The following is a 26,584-nucleotide window of genomic DNA, read 5'->3' as shown; positions in this document are numbered from 1 at the left end:
ATATTAGCCTCTGAGATGTGATCTCGTTTATGAACACGTGTCTATACCGGTAAATCGAAAAATCATGGGTTCACTTTTCGCTACGCAGTTCACGACTTCCGGCTGCCACAAATGTCGAAGTAGTACTGGTACAAACTTTCATCCTCCCTGTCTAACCGAGACCAAGATGGCAGCAATATGCCAATTTTTTGCCGAGATATTCAAGTTTAAAATGACTTCGACAGAAACTGTCTCTCATTCGAGTGCCCCCAACACCCGGGATCGATTTTAAAGGTCACGTAAAAAAAACCAGTTATTTATATTTTACTGCGTCAAAAACAGTGTTCTGAATTTTATTGAAAAAAAGAAAAATTCACTTTGGGATCTCTATTGACATAAATTGGTGTGACCATAACCAACACCATCCATAGCAGGAGGCCTACACGCGAAGCTCCTGACATCACTGAAGAAGGTCATCTCAGCTATAGCCATTGGACATACCTACTAAAAAATGGTAAAGATGGCGCATGCATCGGCCTGCTATATCCAATGACTATAGGTGACATGACCTTCTTCAGTGATGTCACGAGCTTCGCGCGGAGGCCTTCGGCTATAGATGGTGTTGTCATAACTGATGAAGTTCGTGTTACGAGGATATAAATCATTCATTCCGTTATTAGAGCTTTTCGGTTTGTAAAATTGCTGTGGATTAGGAGAGATTTTCATTCAACGTTTCTACTGCTGACATAAGTGTATATATACGGGGAGGGGACTTTAGCGGATCATAGCTCAGGGTGGCAAGTTCCAAGGGATGGCAAATTTAAGAAAAGAGTGGTCAAGCAAATTAGTAGAATAGGAGGAGGGTGACAAAATTTGTTTAGCCCGCAGGCGGTAAAAATCGGCCTCTACCTAAAGGGCGATGGACTAGGTCAGTAGGTAACCTAGCAAGTTTACAAGCATGCGAGTGATCAAAAGAGTGACTGACATAAAGCGTAGGGGACCAGGTCAGTGAATGATCTTGAGAGCAAGAATCCAATTTTTTTCGGAACAATATGAAAGTTTCAATTTTTATAAATCCCTCCAATTATCATTTTACGAAGCCTTTATTATTCAGACCATATAATTACCTGAATATTTTGTCCGATATAAGCAAAATGAAGAAATAAATTGATTATTTTATATGCACAAACCACCGAAGGACTTTTATTTTCTTTCTGAAACACCCACTAACATTAGTTACAATTGTCGGGTTTACTGTACTGCACCGTATTACTTCTGAGGTATCGGGCTCTAATCTTAGGGTACGAACATAGTGCACGCTGGATTCCCATTCTGTGAGTCGGCGCCGTTACGGATTGGGTAAAAATTTGAATTTCGAGTTTTTTAACCACCAAACTGTAACGGCGCCGAGACTCACAGAATCGGAAACCAGAGGCCCTACCATCCTCCCATGCTTATAAAAGGATATCCGAGAGACACACACACACAACTGACGTGTGTGTGTGTGTCTCTAGTGCTCGTGAGAGAAGAGATTACTATGTGTAAATTCTTTGAGAGAGCATGCGCATTATGGACAAATAGATGTTCGAGAATTAATATATTTAATTACGAACGGGTGCGGTAGCAACTGTTGAGCAGTTGGTACGATGACGACACAGAATCGAAGGTACCGAAAAGTTCATGGTTCGCATCCCGTTTTACCTTACATCTTCAATTTTTTGACTGATTTATTGATTTATATTTTTCACTCGCACTCAAAGCTGTTACAAACGTCCCGACATTCCCGGAGGTGTGTGGGGTCACGATGCGCTTGCTGCGGGGGGATGGCGTATCAGCCAGCCGCTCAACACACGTTTTATTACTTTTCGCATAATAAAATGAAAGTAATTGTTGTTTTTGTGATTGTACTGTAATTATTTTTCAAAAAAAAAAAAAAATTTCACAGACGCAACGCTATCGCGAGTGTAAAACACCGTAATCTGAATATCAGTCAGTGGTTCCCTCCACTTCTTGAACAAGCATCGTTTTCCCTCCTTGTATTTGGAGGAAAACCCAAAGAATCATCCGAAGTAAAGTGGGGGGGGGGGGGGATGTGTGGAATTTCGAGCTGAGTTCGAGCCATGAACCTTTCACACAAATGTCTTAGCTTCTACGTCGTCGTACCAACTGCTCAACAGCTGCTGCTACCACAGTTCGTAATTAAATATATCAATTCTTGAACATCTATTTGTCTCTAATGCGCATGATCTCTCAGAAAGGACACATAGTAATCGCGAAGGCTAGAAAAAAAATCAATTTCTCTTGGATATTCTTTTATAAGCACGGGGGGGGGGGGATGGTAGGGCCCCAGCGTGCACTATGTTCGTACCCTCATTACACTTCAGCACAAAGGTTTAGGCACACAGTATATTCTTCAATAATATTAAAAACAACTGATGGATTTTGTTAATAATTTTATCAACGATCAGAAATTATGTTCATATATATATATATATCCTACACTCATGTGCGAAATTAAGAGAATTAGCACATTATGTCGAATTTCTGAAAAACTAGTGGATAGTTTTTAATGAAATTTGGTACTAATACGCAGATATATATAACAGAGAAAGAGATGCACACCATACGAAAGTCATAGTACGCACGCATTATTGTCAGTAAAGCTCATCATTGCAGGTTTTGGCATGTCCAAAATCCACGTTGCGAGATCAAATTGAACATGAGTCTAATATGGGGGTATGGTCCCCTCTCACAGTCAGACATGTCGCACAGCGCGACGACATACTGAACACTAGGCAGTTGAGGAGTCCCTGCGACAATTGGTCCCACTCCTGCAGCAACATGGTTTTCAGCTCCGCGATGGTTCTCGAAGTGGGAGGGCGAGATGCAATTCCCCTCCCAAAAGCATCCTTCTATAGACATGTTCTATAGGGTTTAGGTCAGGAGATCTGGTTCGTCAATACATACGCCGAATATCGTTGACCAGGTGAGCCCGATGTGAACGAGCGTTGTCGTCCATGAACAGGAACCGAGGGCCAACTGCGCCCCTGAAAAGTCTAACATAGAGCTCTAAGATCTCCTCTCTATACCTCCTAGCAGTCACAGACCCTCTGCTAAATACATGGAGGGGTGGGCGGTCGTCCAACATGATGCCTGCCCAGACCATGATACCTCCACCACCACAGCGGTCCATTTCCCTGATGTGGGAGGGATGGTATTGGGTACCAGGCTCTCTCCAGATAAGTGTACGTCGAGAATCAGTGTCCAGGCTGAATCTAGACTCATCTGTGAAGAGCACGGTGCTCCACTGAAGTCTGGTCCAAGGCTGATTTTGTCACCATGCTAAACGCGCTCTTTTGTGTGCTGCAGTTAGCGGGACGCAAACAGTGTGCGTGTCTTCTGGCGTAAAGCTCTCTCTCATGAGGCCTTCGGGCAACAGTAAACCGTGAAACTCGAGTTCCAGTGGCAGCATGCGGCTCACGTGAGAGCTGTGATGCTGTAGCAGTCCCGTGGAGCCGCGCTGAAAGTGCCAAATAACGATCCTCAAATATTGGTCATCGTGGCTCTTCGACGACCTCACCCAGGTCTTGTCGATATGGATCCAGTGTCCTGAAACTTTCCACAAATTGCAGACGACACTGGGCGAGTTCTATAAGCCACCTACACTTGTGATTGCCCTGCCTCCAATCTACCGACGATTCTCCATCTCATTCCGTCATCCATGCGTTTGGGGCTACTCATTTACCTGATAACTTATAAAATTAAAAAATCAAATTTTATATGCCTCAAAAATAAAGACACAGAATCAAATTTCTGCAAATTTCAATAGGCTACGTATACTTACCCCGCAAAGGAGTTTTTTCTCATTGTTGCTACACGAAACTTGAATATTTTTGTGCGTCAAGCACCATGCCAAAAATCCACTCAACCCTCAAACAAGGGTATTGTGGATACAGGTACTAAGGTCACAAGGTTAATCTGTTACTCAAATTTTTATTGAATTACACTAAATCGATTTAAAAGAAACATGTATGGAGTGATCTAGCACGTGGTGAGCATTACAAAAAAACCAAAATCAAGACCTGTTTTCGTTTCAATTGCTTCTCCGGCTGCCTTGAGAGTTGTTAATAAATGAAATGTTAATAGCTTACCCCCGGCCGTAGTAAATTGTAACACAATTAACACGTTTAAAAAAGAAATATGATAAACATGTTGGGGTAAATCGAGAAGCTATCCATACTTAGAATAAGACAACCATAAGTATTCTTATGGGCATTATAAAGTATAATATTTCATCATGTATATATATTGTTTGTAATTGCATTTTTAATTGGGTTGCTGTATTTTTGAAATATATAACATCAATATTTGTTATAGGCATCTTTTTCTCAGCCCCCTCGTGGAGGCATTTTGCCTGTTGTTGATTTGTATTAGAACTCCTTTGGCATGTGCTGCTTAAACCAAGCACTAACTGTTTCACCAAGCTTGTCAAATCGAGATTTTTTTCAAATAATCGTAACATGGAGCTCTATAATTTCTGCTTGGTTTTATTTTGAGTGTTGAAAACAGTTGGTTCTTTTTACTATTCCATAATCAACCCAATTGTTCTGATTGATTTGCCATTTTTGTCGTTGTATTTGTATTGTATAATATCACACATTAGTTGGAAAAACGGGAAAGATAAGAAAAAAGAATTTCCGAAAAAACAGGGGAAAAAGGAAAACAAATTGAAAAACTGTGAAATCTATGGAACAAAATCTCACTGTGCAAGGAACACGGAAATTGATGGGGACAGGGAATATGAAAATTGGATGGGAACATGGGAACAGAGAACATAGGAGATTGAATTGTTACTGGGGTCTCTGAATGAATGCATACGTACTCGCACTTGAACGTCCTTGACTTTGAGAGAAGAGATGATCATAAGATTCGATTTCGCAATATGTTTTCTTTCATTTTTATTCCGTCTTACACGTCGTTTTCTTTCTTGAATTTTCGATATTCATTTTCAAAACATTGCAAAAGGTTTATCTCTAGTTTTATGGTGATCTTCGAAAAAAATGTCGACGTTCTATTCGATGATCTACAGATAGACTGATATGATAACAGAGATAAACTAGATCGAAATCGTATTGCAATCGTTTTTTCCTCGTTATCTTACAATGTTTATTCATTTGTGTTGTTTCTTACACAAATCTTTTCCCAAGGAGGTCAAGCAAATAATTATCAGATTTACGTTGCAGACATTTATTTATTTTTCTTTCTTATTTTGTTGGCAAATGCATACTTCTACATAGGATTCGAACCGTTTCCAAAACCAGATAGATCACTTTTGACAAATTTTTCAGGAGAAACAAAATACTAATTCGAGTATGATGTCACTCTCCGCTATCCATACGAAGGCTTTTGACAGCTGGGCCAATGCGAAGATATGTTTAAGAAAGAGAGAAAACTCAACTGCCCTTGCGGGGAAAAGAAACCAAGTCCTTTCATTTTCCGGGTGAACGCCCTAGACCACTAGAATACAAAGGCAATGAACATCTCAATCTTTCCTTGGAGCTCGTGTGCACTGAACGGGACCGTACAAAGACAGTCGGAACTAACTCGGGCCAAAGCTCACAAAGCAATTGTGAGCTTTGCCCTATCTGGTCTTGCTATCAAACTATGGAATCTATCTGGTCTTACAATAGGGCCGAATAGGGATCTATTCGGTTTTTCAACTAAGCTATGGGATCTGTCTGGTCCGAGGGGATGGGACCTATCTGGTCTTGCAACCAAATTATAGGATCTATCTGGTCTTGCAACCAAATTATAGGATCTATCTGGTCTTGCAACCAAGTTATGAGATCTATCTGGTATTCCAACTAAGCTATAGGATCTATCTGGTATTCCAACTAAGCTATAGGATCTATCTGGTATTCCAACTAAGCTATAGGATCTATCTGGTATTCCAACTAAGCTATAGGATCTATCTGGTATTCCAACTAAGCTATAGGATCTATCTGGTCCAAGGGGATAGGATTCCCCCTGGCCTTGCAACCAAGATGTGGGATCCATCTGGCCTTGCTATCAAGATATGGGATCCATATGGTTTTGCAACCAAGCTATGAGATCTACCTTGTTCAAGGGGATAGTATCTATCTGGTATTGCAACCAAGCAATGAGATCTATCTGGTCCAGGGAGATGGGATCTATCTGGTCTTGCAACCAAACTGTAGGATCTATTCGGTTTTCCAACTAATCTATGGGATCTGTCTGGTCCAAGGGGATGGGGTCTATCTTGTCTTGTAATCAAGTTACGGGATCTATCTGTTCTTGTTATCAAGCTATGGGATCTTTCTGGTCTTGCAATCAAGCTATGGGATCTGTCTGGTCCAAGGTTGATGGGATCTATTGGGTTTTGGGACCAAGCTATAGGATCTGTCTATGCCTAAGTGCATCTTGACCTATCTACTTTTGAAACTAATTTCTTCACTTATTTGGTTTTGCAACTAACCGCTACTTTCACATCGCAAAATGGATAGCATATAGCAACTTTTTTAATGTTGTGACTTCGCCTATTGATAGATCTGTAGGAAAACTAAAAATAAATGTCATGATATGCGAATCGACAAAAAATGGATCTGTCTGTTTTTTGAAATTACACGGATCATTTGTAGTCTATCAATAAATAAAATGGCATCGAGTCTCAACAAAAATAATTCCAATTAACGAATTGGAACGATCAATGACAATCTATCTAACGTAAAGAAAGAAAGTTCACAGAGGTTTCGTTAGTTCGAAATCACTCCTTTTACAGTATAAGAATCTTTACTGCTCGTGAAACAGAGATGGCGCGAATAACAGCACACATTGCTATCTCAGGAAGCTCAGCACCGATAAAATAGGAAACCACTGTCTCGGTGAGAGACAAAACACAAACAACCCTGTCTTTGGAACAAGCTCTCAAAAGGAGTGCGCCTGCCATCAGTTTATAAAGGAATGGTTACTCGGTTGAACAACTGCGTACCCCCGTTGTGGTGATCATGGTGACGCACTCGCATCACGACGACCCGGATTCAAATCCTTCCGGCGTCGTCCTATCTTTGGGGCATGAATTCGAGCCGATCTTCCCGTTGAAAAGTCTTGTCACGGAGAGCAACAGGCCTACAATAGTACAAATATGCAATCATTACACTGCACTCACAATTTGAAATATAGACGGCTGAAAAATCAGACTGTTAAGTACACACACTTCCGCCACAACTCAGTCGGTAGTGGATTGCCCTTGGTGATAGAAAGGAGTTATGCTCGGTTTAAAAGAAGAAAAAGTGGAAAAAACACCAGCTATTCCGTCGTGTGGGCATCATGATGGACTCGCACTGTCAACATTCAGGTTCGAACTCCACTGACGGCATAGCCGTGGTCGACTGAAGTTGGCTTTCTGTGGTTTTCCACCTTCATGCGAGCCGATCCCCATATGGAATAGTCTCTCCACAAATAGAAACCAGGCGTACAAACATGAAAAAAAAAATTCACGCATAACAAAACAGGCTTTATACCCTGAGGAGTTGCTTGTTCCGTTTCCGAATTTGAAAGACAGATGGCAGCATAAACACATACAGGCATTCCTCAGAAGTAAATCATACTGCATTTACGAGGTCCATTAAGTTAGTTGAGCAAACTCAGTTTTTTTCTTAACTCCAATTTTTCTACTTTGTCTTTCTTTATAGAGCGTCGTCCTGCTCGACGTAACCTCGCTAGTTCTATTCTACGCAAAATGTGAGCACATGATCGAAGTGTTTAGAATTTGCCACAGGATAGACAGGGTGGACCATGAACTATTAATACGCCGTCAATCGAATGCTTCGGCAAGGGAACACCAATATCGTTTAGTAAGGGACAATTCCAGGTTGTGGTGCCACGAGGAGTTTTTCTCTAATAGGGTATTAATAAATGAAACCTGCGGGGTTCGTGAATTCTAACCCAATTAGCCCTTTTAAAAGGAAGTTCGATAAACGTATTTGGATAAATCGAGAGGCTATACATACTTAGATGAGGCAACCATAATCTTTTTATTGGCAGTGTAATTAATTATTAGTTTTTCCATGCTGTATTTGGAACAGTATGGAACAAAAAATTGTGTGGGGTGAGAGAATTCATTCACTTAATATGAGGAATATAAAATTGAATTCCCACGGCAACATCTAATCTTGAGTGGATTTCGTCAACTGTAGTTTGTAGTTTTGGAAATTCACTTGCAAGTATTTTTGACCTTAAAATATAAAAAAACGGTAAATTCAACCCATACTCTTTAAATATCTAAATACTACTTTTTTTAGAAAGTTTTACTTGAATTCTAGGTACAGTTTTCGCTGTATCAGAAATTTACTACGTGCAAGACTGAATTTGATTTGCAACTTTGATCGTTTTAGAGATTCCTGTATTTTTTGTTATAAATACGTAGTATCCGATTTTTTTACTTTTGAGAATCATTATAGGGAATAAAATTGTCATGCTCAATATATTTCGATTTCGGAGGCGGTGAATTTGATGGAAAATGAGAGAACCACAATAAGATCATTAGAATTTTAGATCTTCTTAATGCGATGACAACTTTGAAACCTTAATTTTTTTCTCTCATAAGCTGAGAATATTAGAGGGTCATTAGTCATCTATAATTTTTTTAATAAACAATTTGAATACATTTATGATTTTTCTAAATGTTGAGATTTATATACAGGGTGTTTCAAAAAGAATCAACCGATTCGAAATGCGTATAGTACAAAAAATATTGACATAGACACTTAAGATTAATTTATATTACATGGCTAATAAAAGTTTTTTTTACAAACCAAATTAAAGGTGCTCAATATGTCTACCTTGGGATACTCGGCATAAGTCTATACGATAGTCAAATTCGTCCCAAGCTTTTGCGAGTATGTTTGCATCCACTGCTTCCACGGCTGCTGTTATGCGTGTCTTCAGTTCGGCTAATGTAGCTGGAAGGGGAGGCACATAAACGCAGTCTTTTATAAACCTCCACAAGAAGAAATCGCACACTGTGAGGTCCGGCGATCTTGGAGGCCAGTTACGTTTAACTGAATCGTTAGACGGCCGATCCATCGTTTAGGAATGTGATTGTTCGAAAATTCTCGAACGTCCAAGCTTCAGCGTGGTGGTGTCCCGTCCTGCTGGAAAATGAAGTCATCCGAATCGGTTTCTAACTGTGGGAAAAGCCAATCTTGACCTTGACAAACACTGAAATGGCGGCCGAAGGAAGAGCGTTAGCGCTACCTATTGGCAACTGCGGGAAACTCGAGATTTTCCTCTTTCTACTTATACATTATTCGATCAAAAAGTATTAAAAACTAAATAGTTATGATTTTTTTTTAATCGAATGATTCTTTTGAAACACCCTGTATATATTTTTTCATAACTTCTTTGCGGGTTTTTTAAAATACATATTTGTCAATTATTACATTTCACATTTTTTTTGAATTGGCTTAGTCAGTCTTGATTATACAAAATACTTTCTTCCCCCCCCACCCCACCCCACCCTTTGCAACACTTGGTTTGATTATTCATTTTTCTCTTTGTATTACAAATACAAATACAACGCCACAACAGGCAAATTGCCCAACGAGGTGGCTGACTTAAGAACATCATGGATCCCCGAGCCCCTACCTACTACTGCTACACCACACATGCACCCACCCCCCCCACCCCCCGCGGAACCCCCCAACGAATCGGTACATGCGGGAATGTGCGTGTACGTGTAGTGCAACCTGACGTAAAGTTTTGTTTCTGTGTAATGCTTGTTATGTGTAGTGCTGTCATCTGCCCCCAGTTTTACTAACTATGAGTGAAGTGTTATGGTTGAATGATTTACCGTTGTAGGACTGTTGCTCTCTGTGGCGAGACTTTTTAACGGGGAGATCGGCTCGCATTTGCGCCTTGAAGTTGGGAACCACAGAAAACCAACTTCAGCCGACCACCACTGTGGGGTTCGATCCCGGATCCTCGCATCACGAGTCCGGCACTATAACCACTCGACCACCACAGCGGCGATTGTAATTGTAATGCAATTTTTTGTACAAATTTTCAGGCTCCGCCGGCCTAAATGAATAAATTATTTTATTATCATTATTATACGTTTTCTCTTCCATGACACGCTTTTATATTGGGTTGCTATATTTTGGCTATATTTGAGATCCATATTTTTTATGAGCATACATTTTTCAGCCACCTCGTTGAACAAATATCCTACTGTGGCCTTTGTGTTTATATTTGTATAAGAAAAAAGAAATATAACGAAAAATATGTGGAAAAATATGTAATAAAAAAAAAGTTTTTTAGCATTGAATTCAAGGTGATCTCCAAGGGGATTATTGAGATAATCGCGACGTTCGAATAACCTCGTTCGGTCAACGATCTTGACGAAGAATTGAAATTGTGATTGTGTGGAAGTTTTCCTTCTTTTCCCTCTATTTCATATAAAATTTTTATGGTTCGTAAATAGTTAACAAATGAAGCGTAATACGAAAACACATAATTGTAAATTGGAGTTTTATTGATGTGAAATTATTATTGACCGTCTGGAAGTCCCTTTAGGGTCACCCACTGGGTGTGTGTGTATAGCCAATTTTATATATTTTTGTGCATTTTTTGTACTTTTAGTATCTGTTCTTCGTCACGTGTTCTGTCCCATAAAAAAATATAAGTGCATTAAATAGGATTATGAATATCAGTGTAATATAAATTGTTGTATTTTTGGCATATCCGCAGAGATATAGAGTCACAGTCGGAAAAGAAAACGAAAAATTTATTCAACGTAAAAAAGCGCTGCACTTTTTGAGAATAAAATTTACCTTCACGGAATCGCTGTTTCCGCGTGTTCTTCACGCAAATATTTTTTTTTAGAGAATTCCAGCTAATCTCCAGAGCCAAGCCCTAGTTGAAATGCTATTTAATTGCGATTTGAGAATGTTACAATATAAAATTTCCATAGGGAATTATTTGACGATTGCGTTTTTTGAAACAAACACTAACGTAGGCGTTGCATCAGTGCAAGCACCGTAAGCCTCCAAAATTATGTTTTGAACGTTTTAAAACGTGAGTCCCGGGGGGGGATAAGCCAAGAAAAGCTGCAAATTGGATCTGTAGTCATAGGGCCGTAACTATGATTTTTGTTATCCTAGCAAACATGATTTTGCCGCTCCCTAAATTTTGCCTCCCGAAACAGTTGACCCCCCCCCCTCTCACCTCCTCTTTTCCGGCCCTGTGTTGTCATATAAATCATCACGCGTATTTGGACACAAGACCAATCCATCGGAACCGATTGCGGTAGTGTTGAGGACTATTATACACACATTTTGGATGCATACACGAATGAATTTACTTGCATAAGTAAAATAAATATTATGTATTGACATCCATACACAGTGATACTTCGTCCCGGAATCGCATTCGTTATCCAAAACGTGATTTCTCGTAGGCTTCCTTTGGGAAATCATTCAATTCGTTCCAGGTACTGCTCAAAATTTAAAGGCAAGGTTTATGGAACACTATGAACCAAATCAAAACTGACCTAAGTCTGAGATGAATAACTTTAATTGGATGAAAGAGAATCTAAAATAAAATAAGAAACCGAAGATCTTTTTGTTCACGTTATGTTCACAACCCAGTCGAATTTGTAGGTGACCTTATATGATCTGGTCAGATAATTTCCTGTCTTAATAAGATTTAATAAGATTCCCTGTGTGTTTGTGTCTTATAAGACAGTATTATGCAGAATTGGTAAATAAGATAAGCTCCTATAATGTTCAGTTTGATGCTGCTTCGCAGTGTGCGCTGAAAACAATGAAGTCTAGGCTTCTTTTTTTATTTTTTACGTAGTTTTTCTCTTAATTTATTCTTTCAAATGGCTCAAAAGCTTTCTGAGAGAGGAATAGAAGTATGTATATCCAGGGCCGTCTTAAGAGCATCATGGGCCCCCGGGCCAAATGATTTTTTTGAGGCCCTACCAGACAAATTTTCGAAAATCTCAACCAGATTATATTTTTGTGGGGCCCCCTTTTCTCTTGAGGCCCCCGGGCCGTGCCCGGGTGGGCCCATGCCTTAAGACGGCACTGTGTATATCTGGGAAGCGATTCGGAGGTAGACATAAATTTAAGTGGGCTCGAGTGACAGCCAAAAATCAGTTCACAACGACAGAAACTACTCAACTTCGAGGTGGGAGATCGAGTCGTTGAAATCTATCGCGAAAACCGGAAAAATGATGACAAAAATGTACGTGTTCAGTTTCCAAATATGCAGTAGATACGAAATACTAGAAACGTCTTGAGAAAAAAAAATGTTGTCCCAACTGAACTAGTAGATCTAAAAACAGTCAACTTTGACCGATAACTTGACAAAAAAAAAACAGAAAAAACTGGCGCTTACAGTGTGTTTGGGTTTTACTCTGTGACCTTTATGTGGTTATCACCATATTCTGGGATCTCCTGGAGGGCGAAAATGGTTTCGCTTTTATCATTCTCACCAAACTATGGGGGGGGGGGGGGACGTGAGAAAGAAAAAGTGAACACAGGTAGCAACTTGTGCAAAAATAAGCTTAGAATTTTTTTTACTTCTACAAATACAATCTTGCGATTGGTGACAGGTTAGGACACATACCTCTCACGTGTTTTTCGTATAAACGTCTGAAACTTTTACGAGCTTAGTGTTGGCGGCTACATATAGGATATATGGTAACCATAATGATATAGCAGGTAGGTTGATAGGTTTTTATTTTGAATTTCATCTTGAAAGACCTTTACGTTTCAGTAATGATGCTGATTATCTTTAACCCTTTAAGACCCTAAGGCCCCTTTCACACGGAGCGGATGCGGATGCGGAAGCGGGTCCGCATACCCTTTCACACGAGCACTGAAGATGCGGGTGTTTCGCCCGCATCTTTAGGTTGAAATTCGTGCATAAAAACTATTTTTTCGCAATTTTTGTAACTGTTTTTCTCCTTCACCCCTGATTCAGTGCCCATATGCAGCCTAGAGGTATTCTTTGGTGGTTTAGTCTAGAGCCACATAGAATATGGGAATAAAGATATCTTCATTCCGATCCTCACAAGTAGTCGATGGGAGAAAATGTCTTAAAATATTTTCAAAAGATTTTGAAAACAAATCTGTCTTTCCGGAAAAATATGAAAGAAAAATTCCAAAAACATCCAATGTTCGAAAAATCCAATCCAAAAACATCCGAAACTAATATGTTCCTAAAAAAAAAATTCAGGAGATATCAAAGAATTTGCAAGTAGAAAAAAAGGGGAGGGGTGGGGACGTTCAAAATGTCTGTGCTTAGAAATATTCTCATCACAATTCTGTCTTAGGCCGGGATTACAGTATAAAAGTTTTATAAAAGTTAGTTTATAAAACTTGAAAAATGCAACCGATAGGCCGATCAGTTAAGTTCGCTCGAATGTAACAGATGTGTTTATTGATTACATTTTTCAAGTTTTATAGTGTAATACCAGCCTTAGGCCGGGATTACACTATAAAAGTTTTGTAAAAGCTCTTTGATAAAACGCGAAAAATTCAACCAATATTATCTTATTGGTAGAATTTTTTGAATGCAAAATGTGTGTGCGTGTGTGTGTGTGTGTGCACCGGTTGCATTTTCTGGAATGCAACCGATGCGCCTATTGGTCGAATTTTTCAACTTTCATAAAAGTTCTTTTATAAAACTTTATAGTATAATCCCGGCCGGATTACACTATAAAAATTTTATAACAATTATTTAAAAAAAAGCAACTAATAAATTTATCGGTTGCATTTGCTCTAATGCAACCGATAAATTTATTAGTTGCTTTTTTCAAGTTTTATAAAATAATTTTCATAAACCTTTTAGAGTGAAATCCCATCCTTAGATTAGTCTCACTTCTGAAGTATAAAATTTCATTTTTTTAAGTTTATAGACTGAATATCGAGTAAAATAAACTTGTAGGTATCGGGGGAACCACCAAAAATATTCAAGTGCTAGGGTCTTCAAACGTCTTAATCCGGCCCTGAGTGAACGCCGTACGTGGATAACGTTGTTTAATAAAAGTATTTTTTTTAAAGTTTAAAAAAATTAACAGATTAAAAATTAAAAATAATAATAAATATTTAAAATAATATTTCAGATATTTATATTTTTAAATAATTTAAAAAATTTAAAAAGAAAAAAATTAAAATTTTTAAATTAAATTTAAAAGTTATTAAAGTATGTAGTCAATTAAATATTCGTAATGCGCAGAACGGCTTATCATTTTTGTTCCGTCAGTGGCCGTTGTTGGCAGGTTTTATTGTATAAAATTGTAAAGTATGGACAAAAGGCAGTTAAAGTTGCTATATCTCAATCTCAGAACGAAACAAAGGGATAGACGTATGTAGATACATTATATTAATGAGCAGGGACCATCATATGGTGTTTTATGATGGTCATTTTATCATTATGGCAAATAATTAAAAAAAATTCCGTGAAAAATCACCTTCAAAAAGTACCCAAAGATGCGGACGAATTCGCTCCGCATCCGCATCGTCTGAATAGCCCCGAATAAACCTATTGTCAAAACTTCTATGTGCGGATGCGGAGCCCGCACTTAGGTTTTGACACATGCGGACGACGTCCGGACCCGCATGAACATTTCCTAGGTGCGGAGATTTTTCGGCTCGTCTGAAAGGCGCAGTATATTCCAATTGTTAAAACTTCTTCCGGACCCGCATCCGCTCCGTGTGAAAGGGCCCTAACTAGTGACGGCACTTCAGTCGTCCCTCCGTAAGTTTTACGTTCTTATTACTTGATATACTTGATTGTAGACTCATTGATACCGTCATAACGGGAAACCGCAGTAATGAATCTAACCTTTGCCGGTATTTCGAATTTTCTTTGCAAGTTTTTCACTTTTAGAAACATTTAAACAACAGCCTTGTATAAATAATTTCAGAAGCACACCCCGGAAAAATCTTAAAGGACTTTTTAAACGTTTATTTAACAAGTACAACTCATATTTTGTGCCGTTACGAGAATTCTCGCAGTGTTTTCCAAAAAAAAAAGAAAAAAAAAAACTAGGAAAGAGACCGCGCGAATACCGAGAGCCGACTCTGCCACTAATTTTTTAACTCCCGTAACATCCCTTAGGGGCCGTTCAAGTATTACGTAAGCAAATTTTTAGCCATTTTTGACCCCCACCCCTCCTTGTCAGCAAAAGTCAGAAAAACTCTGACCCCCCCCCCCCCCCGTCAGCAAAATTTCGTCATCACTGTCCCCTAGCTCCAAACGCATGTTGGTGGGATCAGAAACGTACAAGGGAGGGGGCATGGGGGGGGGGGGGTTGTGAACCTTCCCCAGACGAAAAAAAAAAAATATTTTTAATTAAAATTTCGAAAGAAAATACCTTTATATGTTATAATCGATTTCTGTTAATTTCAATGCTATTTGAAGAGTAAGAACTCAAAATTTCTCTTTAAGAAATTCATTGTGACCCATCCTTTAAGCCATATATGGTAAACCCTTAACCCGCAGACCAAATGTGACCCTGAAGGTTATCTGATGTGTCTTGCCACCCTCAAACCTAATTTTGTAAAAATGAACTAAGCGGCACATTTACAAATCGCTTAAATGACCCGTAGCACAATTCCAGAGCATTTAAGTGGCCCGTGACACATTTTCAGATCACTGAAGTAGGCCTCAAAGATCACTTTCACATTCAAAGATCACCTAAGTCACCCGCGACACAGTTACAGAGCACTTAAACGATCCGTGGCACATTTATAGATCCCTTGAGTGACATGTGGCACAGTTTTAAAGCACTTAAGCTGTCCCCAGTGCGGTTCTACATCACTCATGTTACCCGCGGAACATTCTCGGATTATTTAAGTGATCCGCGGCATATAATTACGGATCACTTGAGTGGTGCGTGGCACAGTCCAGAGCACTTAAGTAGCCCAGACATTTCCAGATCACTTGGATCCACAAAACATTTAGAAATCACTAAAGTGGCTCTGCAGGGCATTTATCAACAGGGGGAATGTTACTTCAAGTGCCCACAAACTATCGAAAGCTTTTCTAGTTTTTGGCTCACCGAATAAGATGCCATTAAGAATATTTCATATTTTCATAAAGGGTGGTTGATGACGTAAGCATTGTCCAAACCCCCCCCCTCCCCAATTGTCTGCAAAAGTCAGCAAATCGGAAACCCCTCCCCCCATCGATGCTGACGTAATACTTGAGTGACCCCTTACACACGTGTTTTGGTGTTGTGTGGTATTCTGAAGTATAAAGGCCATATAGCTGCTTTACGATTACCAGATCATGGCACAAATGTTGGTACAACTAAAGTAGTTTTTTAAATATGTTACTTGATGAAATTCAGTTAGATCAGTGATTCCCAACCGGTGTGTCCCGGCACCCTAGGGTGCCACGATATCTTCTAAGGGGTGCCGCGAGATATTATGGAGATACATAAAAAATATTATAGTCCACTTAAGGTCTTTCCACTTAGGTGGCTTTCTCTTTGTGGTAAAAGAAATAAATGTTCATTATTACGTATTATTCAACATATTTGAATTGGTATTTTTTATGTCTATTGTAGTGTGTGTGTGTGAATACTATGTCTCTGAAGAAAATGTTTACAAACTAAAATTTTCGGTGTTCAATAGAATGATGGAAATAAAAATGACCAAAAAGAATGATCTTGTTGCTCGGAAATTCCCAAAATATGACCGATCACTCAAAAAAATTGCTAAAAATATGACCAATAGGCTCGAAAATGCACTAAATATGACTCGTCGTGAAAACTATGACATGTCATAAAAATCCGAGACCTAGTAATAAGTTCCGTTAAAAATGATGGCTCCGATGTGTGAACGGTGACTTTTAACCCTTTTTTTTTCCTGAATTGTTTTTCAGCCAGGGATTCGACATGGTCACCATTCGCTGCATGTTATCATATCATATGTCATAGCTTTGTCAACAAAAGCCGTATCTGGGTGAGAAGATTTCTGAGGATGGGGGGAAGAAACGAAATTAGTGTACGCGGTCACGTGAGTCGCTCAATTGTTTCCGCATGACAAAAGTCAAAGTTACACTAGAGAAAATATTTTGCCGAGAATTTTTTTTTCAAGCTCTGGGTGAACTGATAATCACCTGAAACAGCCGCGATTTTCCGATGAAAAGCAAAGCTTATTCGAGGTCAGAGTGAAATTTTCCAAGTTAACGATTTCGAGATCCCTGTGAAAGCAGAAAAAGGAAATTGATATCCGTAAAAACTGTATTACATGTCAAGCAAGATTAACCCGGTGTTTACGATTAACGCAAAAACGATCAGATGGCAATAGCCAATAACAGGAACAATCATCATCTTCCTGTTGTCTCATAATCCGGTATAAAAATCGATTTTTCTCCGTAACCAAATTTCAATCTGCTGTCTCTTCGAAAAAGAAACGTTACTGAGGGTCTAAGTTACTGTTCGTATCAGTCATCCAAATTATCAGAGACAGAAAAGTTTCGACGACGGTACATTAATTCAACGATAGCGACAGTGAGAAACGAGAAGCATGCCCGTCAAAGGTTTTAACGAAGATGTCGTTCTTGCAGGAATGCCTTTGCAGACCGAGAAACCTTTGCAATCCATGAATTACTTGTACAACAACAACAACAGGAGGTTATCGACAAAATCCAAGGAATGGAATCTAACCGAGGATTCTGTGGAATTCGCCCAGAGACTGGACCAGGAAGACGAACTGAAACAATTCAGGACGCTTTTCAATATCCCTAAGAAGAAAAATCTACCTAAAGGTAAGTAAGCCTTTCACCCTCATCAAACCGATCATGATAGCATAGCTTTTTCATACCGGGTGTCCCGGGCGCTGGACCAGATGGGGCGCAAGTTTTATTCTCAAAGCTCTCCTTCAACATTACAAGGGGATGCCAAAATGCGCATTTGCCCCGAGTGACCAAGCATCTAGTTGCGGCCCTGACATAGCTAACTCCCCTTGCCTCAAGTTACCTACGAACCGGTTGACCCTAAAGGTATACTTTCAATCAGAAAAAGTATCCAAATAACGTGTTGACCTTCACTACGTCATTCATATGGCAAGGGATTGTATACAGGGCGATTCAGAAAAGATGGGTAAAACTTTAAGAGAGGCGATAGTACACACTAATACAAACAACTGTCATCATAGAATGCGTGGTCTAACATGAAACGCAAACGCGCTTGCGCTTTTCGAAACGGCCGCTCCGCAAACGTTAAACCGGCATTCCTGTTAAAATTTATGGAGAAAAAGAACACCATGCATGCAAATGTAACTTTTTGAAGGAGAAGAAACCGTATGCAAATCTGCGTTACAGTGAATAAAAGGAGCGGACGCCAGACCTGTGAAGTTATTTCAGCGTGCAACCGCGTTCTAACATTTGTAACGTACGGGATAATGGCACGGTAATACTGAAAAAACAAACATGCATTTCATTTACGGACCTACAAACGGAAGTACCACAGATGCAGCACGAATGTACGGTGAGTGTTTTCCCCACAGGTGGTTGCTCAATCTGAAAACACTCTTGCACGCTTATTATTATTATGTTGCGCCCTGTAGCACGTTTGTATTTCATTTTAGACAATGCATTCTTTGATGAAAATTGTTTTTGTGTGTATTACCACCTCTTAAAGTTGTTCCCATCTTGTCTGAATAACCCTGTATGGTCATTGAAAGGAGAACAATTAATTTTTTAAATGGTCACACTGTACTCAAAAGCCCAATTAAAAAGCTGTTGCCCTGTCTCTGTTGAGGCCAACAAAAACATTTCCCATTTCAATTCGCTCAGAAATGTTTGAATTCAATACTCGGAGAAAAGTTGTCAAAGAACAGCATAAACGAGAGAAAGAAGTGCTATCTGTTAGTTTATATGCTATTCTTTTCCAACTTTTCTTCTGTTTCGAATTGAAATATCTCAGCGAATATTGCACTTAGAATCGTGAATTTTGTTTTCGTTAGGCTCAGGGAAAACAGGATAACAGGGTGGGCATAATATGGATTTTCTTTTTAATTCAGTAATTATACAACTCCTTTCAATATGAATGACGTAGGCTTTATACGTATATACTGGGTGAACGTGACGTGTTCTGAAAAACAAAAGCGGGTGATAGACGAGCCCAAGTGGAACATGAAACACCCTACCAACCCTTCCTATATCTAAAACCGTTTTCGAGTTATGGTAGATAATCGATTATGGGGGGAAAAAACTTTGCACTGAGAAATCAACCCATGAATGAAACATTAAAATTTAAAAAACAAAATACCTACATATTCTGAAGGGTATCTATAGGTTCTTCTTACTTATAATTTGAAAATTTTAGGTGTACATTTAGTACCTGAAAAAAAGGTATTTTTTCCAAGTTCAGCACGGGTATCCTAACTTGGGACCATATAATATTTGTGTGTTGTCTCGTGTTTAAGTGCCCTAGTTTTAACTTATGACCGGTTAAATGTTTCTAAAAAAAGAAGACCTCAGACAATACTAGACTAAAAACCATAATTCATCAAAAATAACGTCACAACTTTTATAACAAAATCACACAGTAAGTTCTCTGGTAAAAAAATATCACACATCACAACGCCCATTCGAAAAAGGAACAAATGAACTTGGGAAGTAGCAAAACTTGAAAAACGCTAATGTTTGTAGCGATTTCGGCTGACACGAACAAAGAACAAAACATTGAAATGTTTGAAAAGCTAGGAAACAAAAGTGCAGCTATCTCAGTGGACACTTTAAGAGGTTTCATAATTCTATCTACCTCATTTATTATTAATACAGGGTGTGGCAAAAAGTCTGTAGCAACTTTAAACATTTATAAAAATCGGAAAAATAACTGAAACAAAAAACGGTTTGCAGGGTTAGCATCGCTAGGACACGGGAATTTTTTTTTAAGACAGGAAAAAAAACTAAAAAACAGCTGATAGGTAGTGCTGGCACGAGCGACTTTTGTGGAAATATGCAAATGAGATGGTTATAAGAACTTGCGCTCCTAATCCACAATCAGTTCACCGTTGTAAACCGTGTATGTGGACCTGCTGCACTCTGCCGTTGTTGGATTTGTGACTCACCTGCAATGTGTTATCCCCTGTGGTGGTGGTGGTCACGTGGAACACATACTGCTGTAATAAACAATTTGGAGGCATTCTGTTCGTTATTTGGGTATCTTTTCTTTGACTTGTGTACGTCAGCGCTACCTATCGGCTGTTTTTGTAGTTATTTTTTTTCCTGTCTTAAAAAAATTCCCGTGACCTAGCTATGCTAATCCAGCAAACCCACATGAAAAAATTCTTCTCAACCGAAATACGTTCTACACTACTGAAACTCGTGAAATGAAAATACAACAACAAACAAACGTGATGACCTGCTATGACCCCTTCGCCTACAAGCTATTAGAAAGAAATTCAAATGATCCCTATTTAATGAATCGGCGATAAATATGGTAACCTTGTTCTAACATAACGCACGTTAGAGAAAGGAAAAGGAAAAGGGAGAAAAAAGTAGAAGAAAAGGAGAAGGAAAAAACAAATGAAAGGAAAACAGTGTAACAGCTAAATAGATAAGAAAGTGGATTTCTCTTTCCACCTTCATCCTACCTGTTCTCTTTCGCTCTTATATGTATATAGTAAAAGGATGCAGCGTGTGTTTAAAAAAATCACTACGCAATAGGAGTATAGAAATAAATTGGGGTAAAAAGAATAACTTTGTTTCATAGGGTTAGAACAAAGCTTCGAGATGATGAGGGGAGAGGAAAGAAAACAGACTTATGTGAACTTATTCCACTGCCATTTGGACGCAATATTACGTCCTTGATCGTAAAGTGATCTACAACAGCCGTTAGGGCTACCATCATATTAAAACAAAAAGCCCCAAATCATTCCAAGTTAGACCGCTGTTCTGAGTGTGGGCACTTGACTGTGTTGCAAATTTATCACATTTTCCGGTGATTATAAGCGGGTCTAAGTGCAATGTTAAGTATACGTGTTTTATACCGATGAGAGAGAGGTATATAATAATCTCCAAATCGTAAATGAATTCGTTCCCCAATGTTGGCTATATTCGTACATGTCGATACGTGTGAAGAAAGCCGACATTAACATGAGTGATAATATAATTTTTGTTTTTTCTCTTGTTCACACACTTATTTTAATTCAATTTAATTTTATATCAAAATACATGCAATGAACGCATTACGTATGGGGGAAAACCGATGGTTATATGAAGGTGATAATTTTTTTCATATTTTTAAATCAAACTTGTTAAATACACTATGGCAGGTCTCTCAAGCTTTTTTCACTCGGCGCCTCGGACAAAGGTTAGCTGTGCACACAGTTTGAGAACCCCCCTGCACTAGGGTATAACACATAGTCACCGGTGAAAGTGATGAATGTAATAAAATTTATCGAACTTATGGAGACGATTTGTGATTATGCATAAGTGCAATGTTGATTATGCATAACAACTGGCAATTGTGAGTAATTGTTTTATAACTTTTACCGTAACAAACTCGCATGCACAGTTTCCAGGGTGTCTTTTTTATCTTGGAATAACTCGCGAACTATTGATTCTGGAAGCATACTCCCAATTGGAAACAAGTACCCAGATAACGTGTAAACCTCAGATACGCCATTTATTAAAATAAAAAAAAATTAACCTTTTATTTGGTCATCCTGTCCTGAACAATCCAATTAGGAAGTTGTTGCCCCTAAAAATTAGTTGCAACCCCCTCCCCCCCAGTTTTTTTCTTATTTAATTATTACAATGAACACTTTCTGGGGGAAGCAAAAAAAATTGCGCTTGTTATATATATCAGTGTAATGTTCTCTTAAAATCTCGGAATTGTATCTTCCAATTCAATAAATAATGTCTTTACTTCGATTTCATCAAACTTCTACGAATTTTCTAAAACATTACCCACTTCAAATTTTCCCGATATACGAATCCAGCTATAGTTATAACGGAAAGCGATCATGTTCTACCAAGAAGCCGTGATTCGAGACAGGAACAGATTTATCATTACATCCGTCCGTTCGAAAGTTGTTGAGGACACCATTACATCGATGCTCGGAACATGACCGTGAAGAGAATTACACTCCTAATTTACCGCGACGCTGATCAACCGTCATCGGATGTTGCATATATCCCTTTTGTTGGACGAAATCGAGGAGGATAATGATTTTGTTTTAAATATAATAAAATATGATTGTAAATGTAGTCGCACATAGTTGTATTAACGAACCCCCTTTTTTTTTCTCAAATCATTTCCCGTGAATCAGCACTAGTTTCTTGGTAATGTCAATACGCATATTATTTATGGTTGTGACGCACGGACGGGTCACTGAACCAATGAAAGCGATTCAGGTAAGAAAGATTCGCGGGACAGAAGAAAAAGTAATCGGTCTTTTTTTTTTTTGTAAATTGATAGACCATGAATAAGAAAATGTGAATGATTTTTTTCCCTTTCGATGAAGCAGAAAAAAGTTTCATTCACCTAAAACGCCAGGAAAGACATACATCATATGATGTATAAAGGATATTTCTAGGAGCTCCATGATGTATGCGTTATACAGGGTGCTTAGGAAAGTCCCTTTATCCTGCAATACCTCGCAAACTGTTGATCTCAGAAGAATAATTTCAATTGGCAAAAAGTATCCAAATAACGCTAAGACCCAAGATACGCCATTCGTATTGCAAGGGGTTGTACTGTTATTAAAATAAGAAAATTATCCTTCCATTACATTAAATATCGTTCCATTACGACAACTTTGCTTTTTCAAGTCTACACTAATTTTGAAGAAAAAAAAAATTACTTACCTATTAACACCGGTAGATCCCCCCCCCCCCCCGCAAGCTATAATACCATTTACCTAATTCCGAAAATTAGTAAAACAATCGTAAAAAAGCACTTCACCTATCTCGTTGCAAATTTCTATAATAATTTACCCAAAGAAATTAATCAGGGCTCAGCTTCTATAGCGACCTTTAAAAAAATATTTAACATCACTGACATGGATCAATTCTATTAGACTGTTTACCTCATCACCTTACTTATTTGAATTCTTTTTTCTCTTTGTCTGAAATTCAAAGGCCCTTCAAGTTAATTCTAATCTAATTAATTCTTCATAACATATTTGTTTTCAATATCTTTAAACGATTTTTTTAAATTTGAAATGATTACTTTTTTTTATTCTTGTGAAAATTTATATTAAGAATTCATATATATAGCCCATTGAGATATTGTTCCCACCACAACTGACACTGTCAACTATACGATGAGGGCTCCCCTCCTCTTCCATTTATTATATATATCATTATTATTTGTTATAAATGTATTGAATGTTCTGTTAATATCTACTCTATAATGCTGTGAGCGCCAGTATGAGCCAAGTCGGGTTCTTGGTAATCTTCGCCCCCCCCCCGTTTCTTGTATAATATTGTTTTCTTGAAAAAATGATTGATTGACTGACTGACTAACTATTAACTAACTACGGACACCCTGTCCTAAAAATCCTTAATGGACCTCGTAAATTCAGTATGATTTACTTCTGAGGAACTTTAAACGAATTGGTGAGTGTTGGAATGTGCCGTGTATGTGTTCTGTACCTAAAGTGAGGTTTGTTTCTGAGGAATGCCTGTATGTGTTTATGAAATGCTGCCATCTGTCTGATTTCATTCTGTCTTTCAAATTCGGAAACGGAACAAGCAACTCCTCAGGGTATAAAGCCTGTTTTGTTATGCGTGAATTTTTTTTTAAATGTTTGTATGCCTGGTTTCTATTTGTGGAGAGACTATTCCATATGGGGATCGGCTCGCATTCATGCCTTGAAGGTGGAAAACCACAGAAAGCCAACTTCAGCCGACCACCACTATGCCGTCAGTGGAGTTCGAACCTGGATATTGGCGATGCGAGTCCATCATGATGCCCACACGACGGGATATAGCTGGCGTTTTTTCCACTTTTTCTTCTTTTAAACCGAGCATAACTCCTTTCTATCACCATGGGCAATTCACTACCGCCTGAGTTGTGGCGGAAGTGTGTGTACTTAACAGTCTGATTTTTTCAGCCGTCTATATTTCAAATTGTGAATGCAGTGTAATGATTGCATATTTGTACTATTGGAGGCCTGTTGCTCTCCGTGACAAGACTTTTCAACGGGAAGATCAGCTCGAATTCGTGCCCCGAAGATAGGACGACGCCGGAAGGATTTGAATCCGGGTCGTCGTGATGCGAGTGCGTCACCATGATTACCACAACGGGGTACCCAGTTGTTCAACCGAGTAACCATTCCTTTATAAACTGATGGCGCACTCTTTTTGAGAGCCTGTTCCAAAAACAGGGTTGTGTTTCTTTTGTTTTGTTTCTCACCGAGACAGTGATTTCCTATTTTGTGAAGTGGCCTTTGCATTTGTATTTTATATCAAAATTAAGGAGCAATACCTATAATAGCTGCAATTCCATCTTACATAAGTAACACCAACTATATCAAGGAACAAAATAAGTATTTAGGAAAAAATAATGAACATAAAAGTCAATATCGCCAAATTAAAACCGAGAAAAACAGACGTCCCGAAAAGTGCTACACTTTAACTACCAAAAAATTGAGAATGTCCCGGAAAACCGGGATATATGGTCACTCCATGTAGGGGCTGCCGATACATTTCTTGTCAGAAGGCAATCACACTTCAAAAAGTTTGTGAACCACTGCCGTAGACACAAGATGTCCACAATACTCGCTAACTTGGGCCGATTTTAATGGAATCATAGGTATCCAAAACTGTGGGCAGATTTTACTGTACCGGATTTCATCGTCATGGTAAATCGTGTGCCCGGTCGAGGTGGTGCCTTGGTAAAAATGTCACGAACTACTGCACTAAATTTCCAAAACGAAAATTAAACAGCACTGTTAAGGATAAATAAAAAAAAATGCGATATAGATAGGAAAACTACGAATATAGTTCATAGTTCCGGAAACTACGAATTTTCACTCGTAAAATAATAAAGGAAGAAAGATGTTTTTATTCCGTAAAAGCAGAGATCTTCAACCTTTTTATAGTCGCGAGCACCGCTTGTATACCCATCACCAAAAGAAGAGCACCCTTACGACAAGTTTGACGTACAAATGCATGAAATAAGGATGATTTCAATCCTTGAATACAGTTTGTAGAAGGTGTTTAATTGGAAGATCAAGTGCTCGCGACTACGAAATCGGACACGAGCATCGAGCACTATGGGTGTTTTAGGGGAGTATTGTGGTGCTCGCGAGAAACGGATTGAAGATGCTTGCCGTAGATTGTAAATCTAGGATTTTTTGCTCTCTGCGTGTTTTTAGCACCGACGTGCATGTATTCTGTTCGGAGCATTACAAAGTGAGCCGCCTGGCAGTCGAGTGGTTAGGGAAATAGCTTCTCACTGTGCAGGTCCTGTTCGGGCATGGATGTCTACTAACCTAACACTAACAAATTCCCTGGACGGATCATGCTGATCCCTTGGGAATACGTTGTTGTTATATATTATATTTAAAAAAAGTGTCTTTTTTTTTTTGTTGCAGTGGATCTCAGCTCTATCGAAGATGAAGATGAAGAGGCCATTTATTTATGCGGTCACTCCTTGGGGCTTCCGTTGAAAAACATCGAGAGTTACTTGCACGAGATCGTCACCAACTGGGCCGAGAGGTGAGTTCATGGCCCCCACAAGGGGTGGGCTGACAAGGCTCCAGCCCTGGGGGGCCCGGGACGATTTTCACCATTTTTTTGCTTTTTCACACTATAAACTCATCATAAAGGGGCCCGTGAAAGTGGGGTCAGGGGGGGGGGGCCCGCCAAGGATCCCAGCCTAGGGGCCCTGCTCTAGGATGTGGGGGCCATGGGTGAGTTCCCCCAGAAATCATCAGCTTTTCGCGATGTCCCCCCCCCCCCCCCCCCAACTAGCATAATTATAGTGCATGAAAGCTCGATATAACGATATTCTGAAGACCAAGGAAAAATATCGTTGTTAGAGGGATTATCGTTATTTCGAGAGGTATATATGCAGGCACTCATCACGTGCCATCACATTTATGATGTGTGATTGGCATATTTTTATAAATCTGCGTTGTTGGTGGCACCAAATAATGCGATCTTGAGAATTTATTCACCGCAAAAACAATTGTAATTGATTAGGTGATAAGCAAAGTTTTCAGTTAGATGTATTGCCCCTGCAAAGAGGTTTATCGCAATACACTTTGGTGTATCACACAAAAAGTAGCGATACCGAAAAACTTGATCAACACTTGCGGTGGTCAGGTGGTGCCCAATACCGATATTATCAGACGTCCTCGGAAGAACTAAAATATGCAACGAGTTTAAAAAATGTATTGACAGATATTTTTCGAGCGAAATATAAAACATATCATTGTGTACAACAGAAGCTGGTTTTCTGTTACTCCCATTTTCGAGGCGCGATTGCAAGCCGATCTCCCCGTTAAAAAGTCTCGCCACCGGGAGCAACAGGCCTACAACGGTGCAAACATTCAATCGTTACACTTCACTCATAGTTCGAAAAATAGATGGCAGCACG

At 39.0% G+C, this 26,584-nt stretch overlaps 1 protein-coding gene across 4 annotated transcripts in view; it reads left to right on the top strand.

Moving 5' to 3' along the window:
• LOC149083197 (kynureninase-like) overlaps positions 1 to 26,584 on the top strand; it is a 42,393-nt gene that overhangs the window by 1,454 nt on the left and 14,355 nt on the right. The window contains exons 1-3 of one of the 4 annotated variants that reach the window (XM_089236381.1): positions 12,543 to 12,728; positions 17,590 to 17,790; positions 25,578 to 25,701. In XM_089236381.1, the coding sequence (XP_089092507.1) occupies positions 17,592 to 17,790; positions 25,578 to 25,701 (323 nt within the window). In that variant the 5' untranslated portion in view covers positions 12,543 to 12,728; positions 17,590 to 17,591. Of the gene's footprint in view, positions 1 to 12,542; positions 12,729 to 17,009; positions 17,791 to 25,577; positions 25,702 to 26,584 lie in introns of those variants that run through there. The other 3 variants (XM_089236380.1, XM_089236379.1, XM_089236382.1) reach the window with 3 other exon arrangements.

Source organism: Pholcus phalangioides, unplaced genomic scaffold (genome assembly GCF_987345545.1).
Source record: "Pholcus phalangioides strain wild (caught in Gottingen) unplaced genomic scaffold, Ppha-v1.0 ptg000009l_1, whole genome shotgun sequence".
NCBI lineage: Eukaryota > Metazoa > Arthropoda > Arachnida > Araneae > Pholcidae > Pholcus > Pholcus phalangioides.
This window is presented reverse-complemented; position numbering and strand designations above follow the sequence as displayed.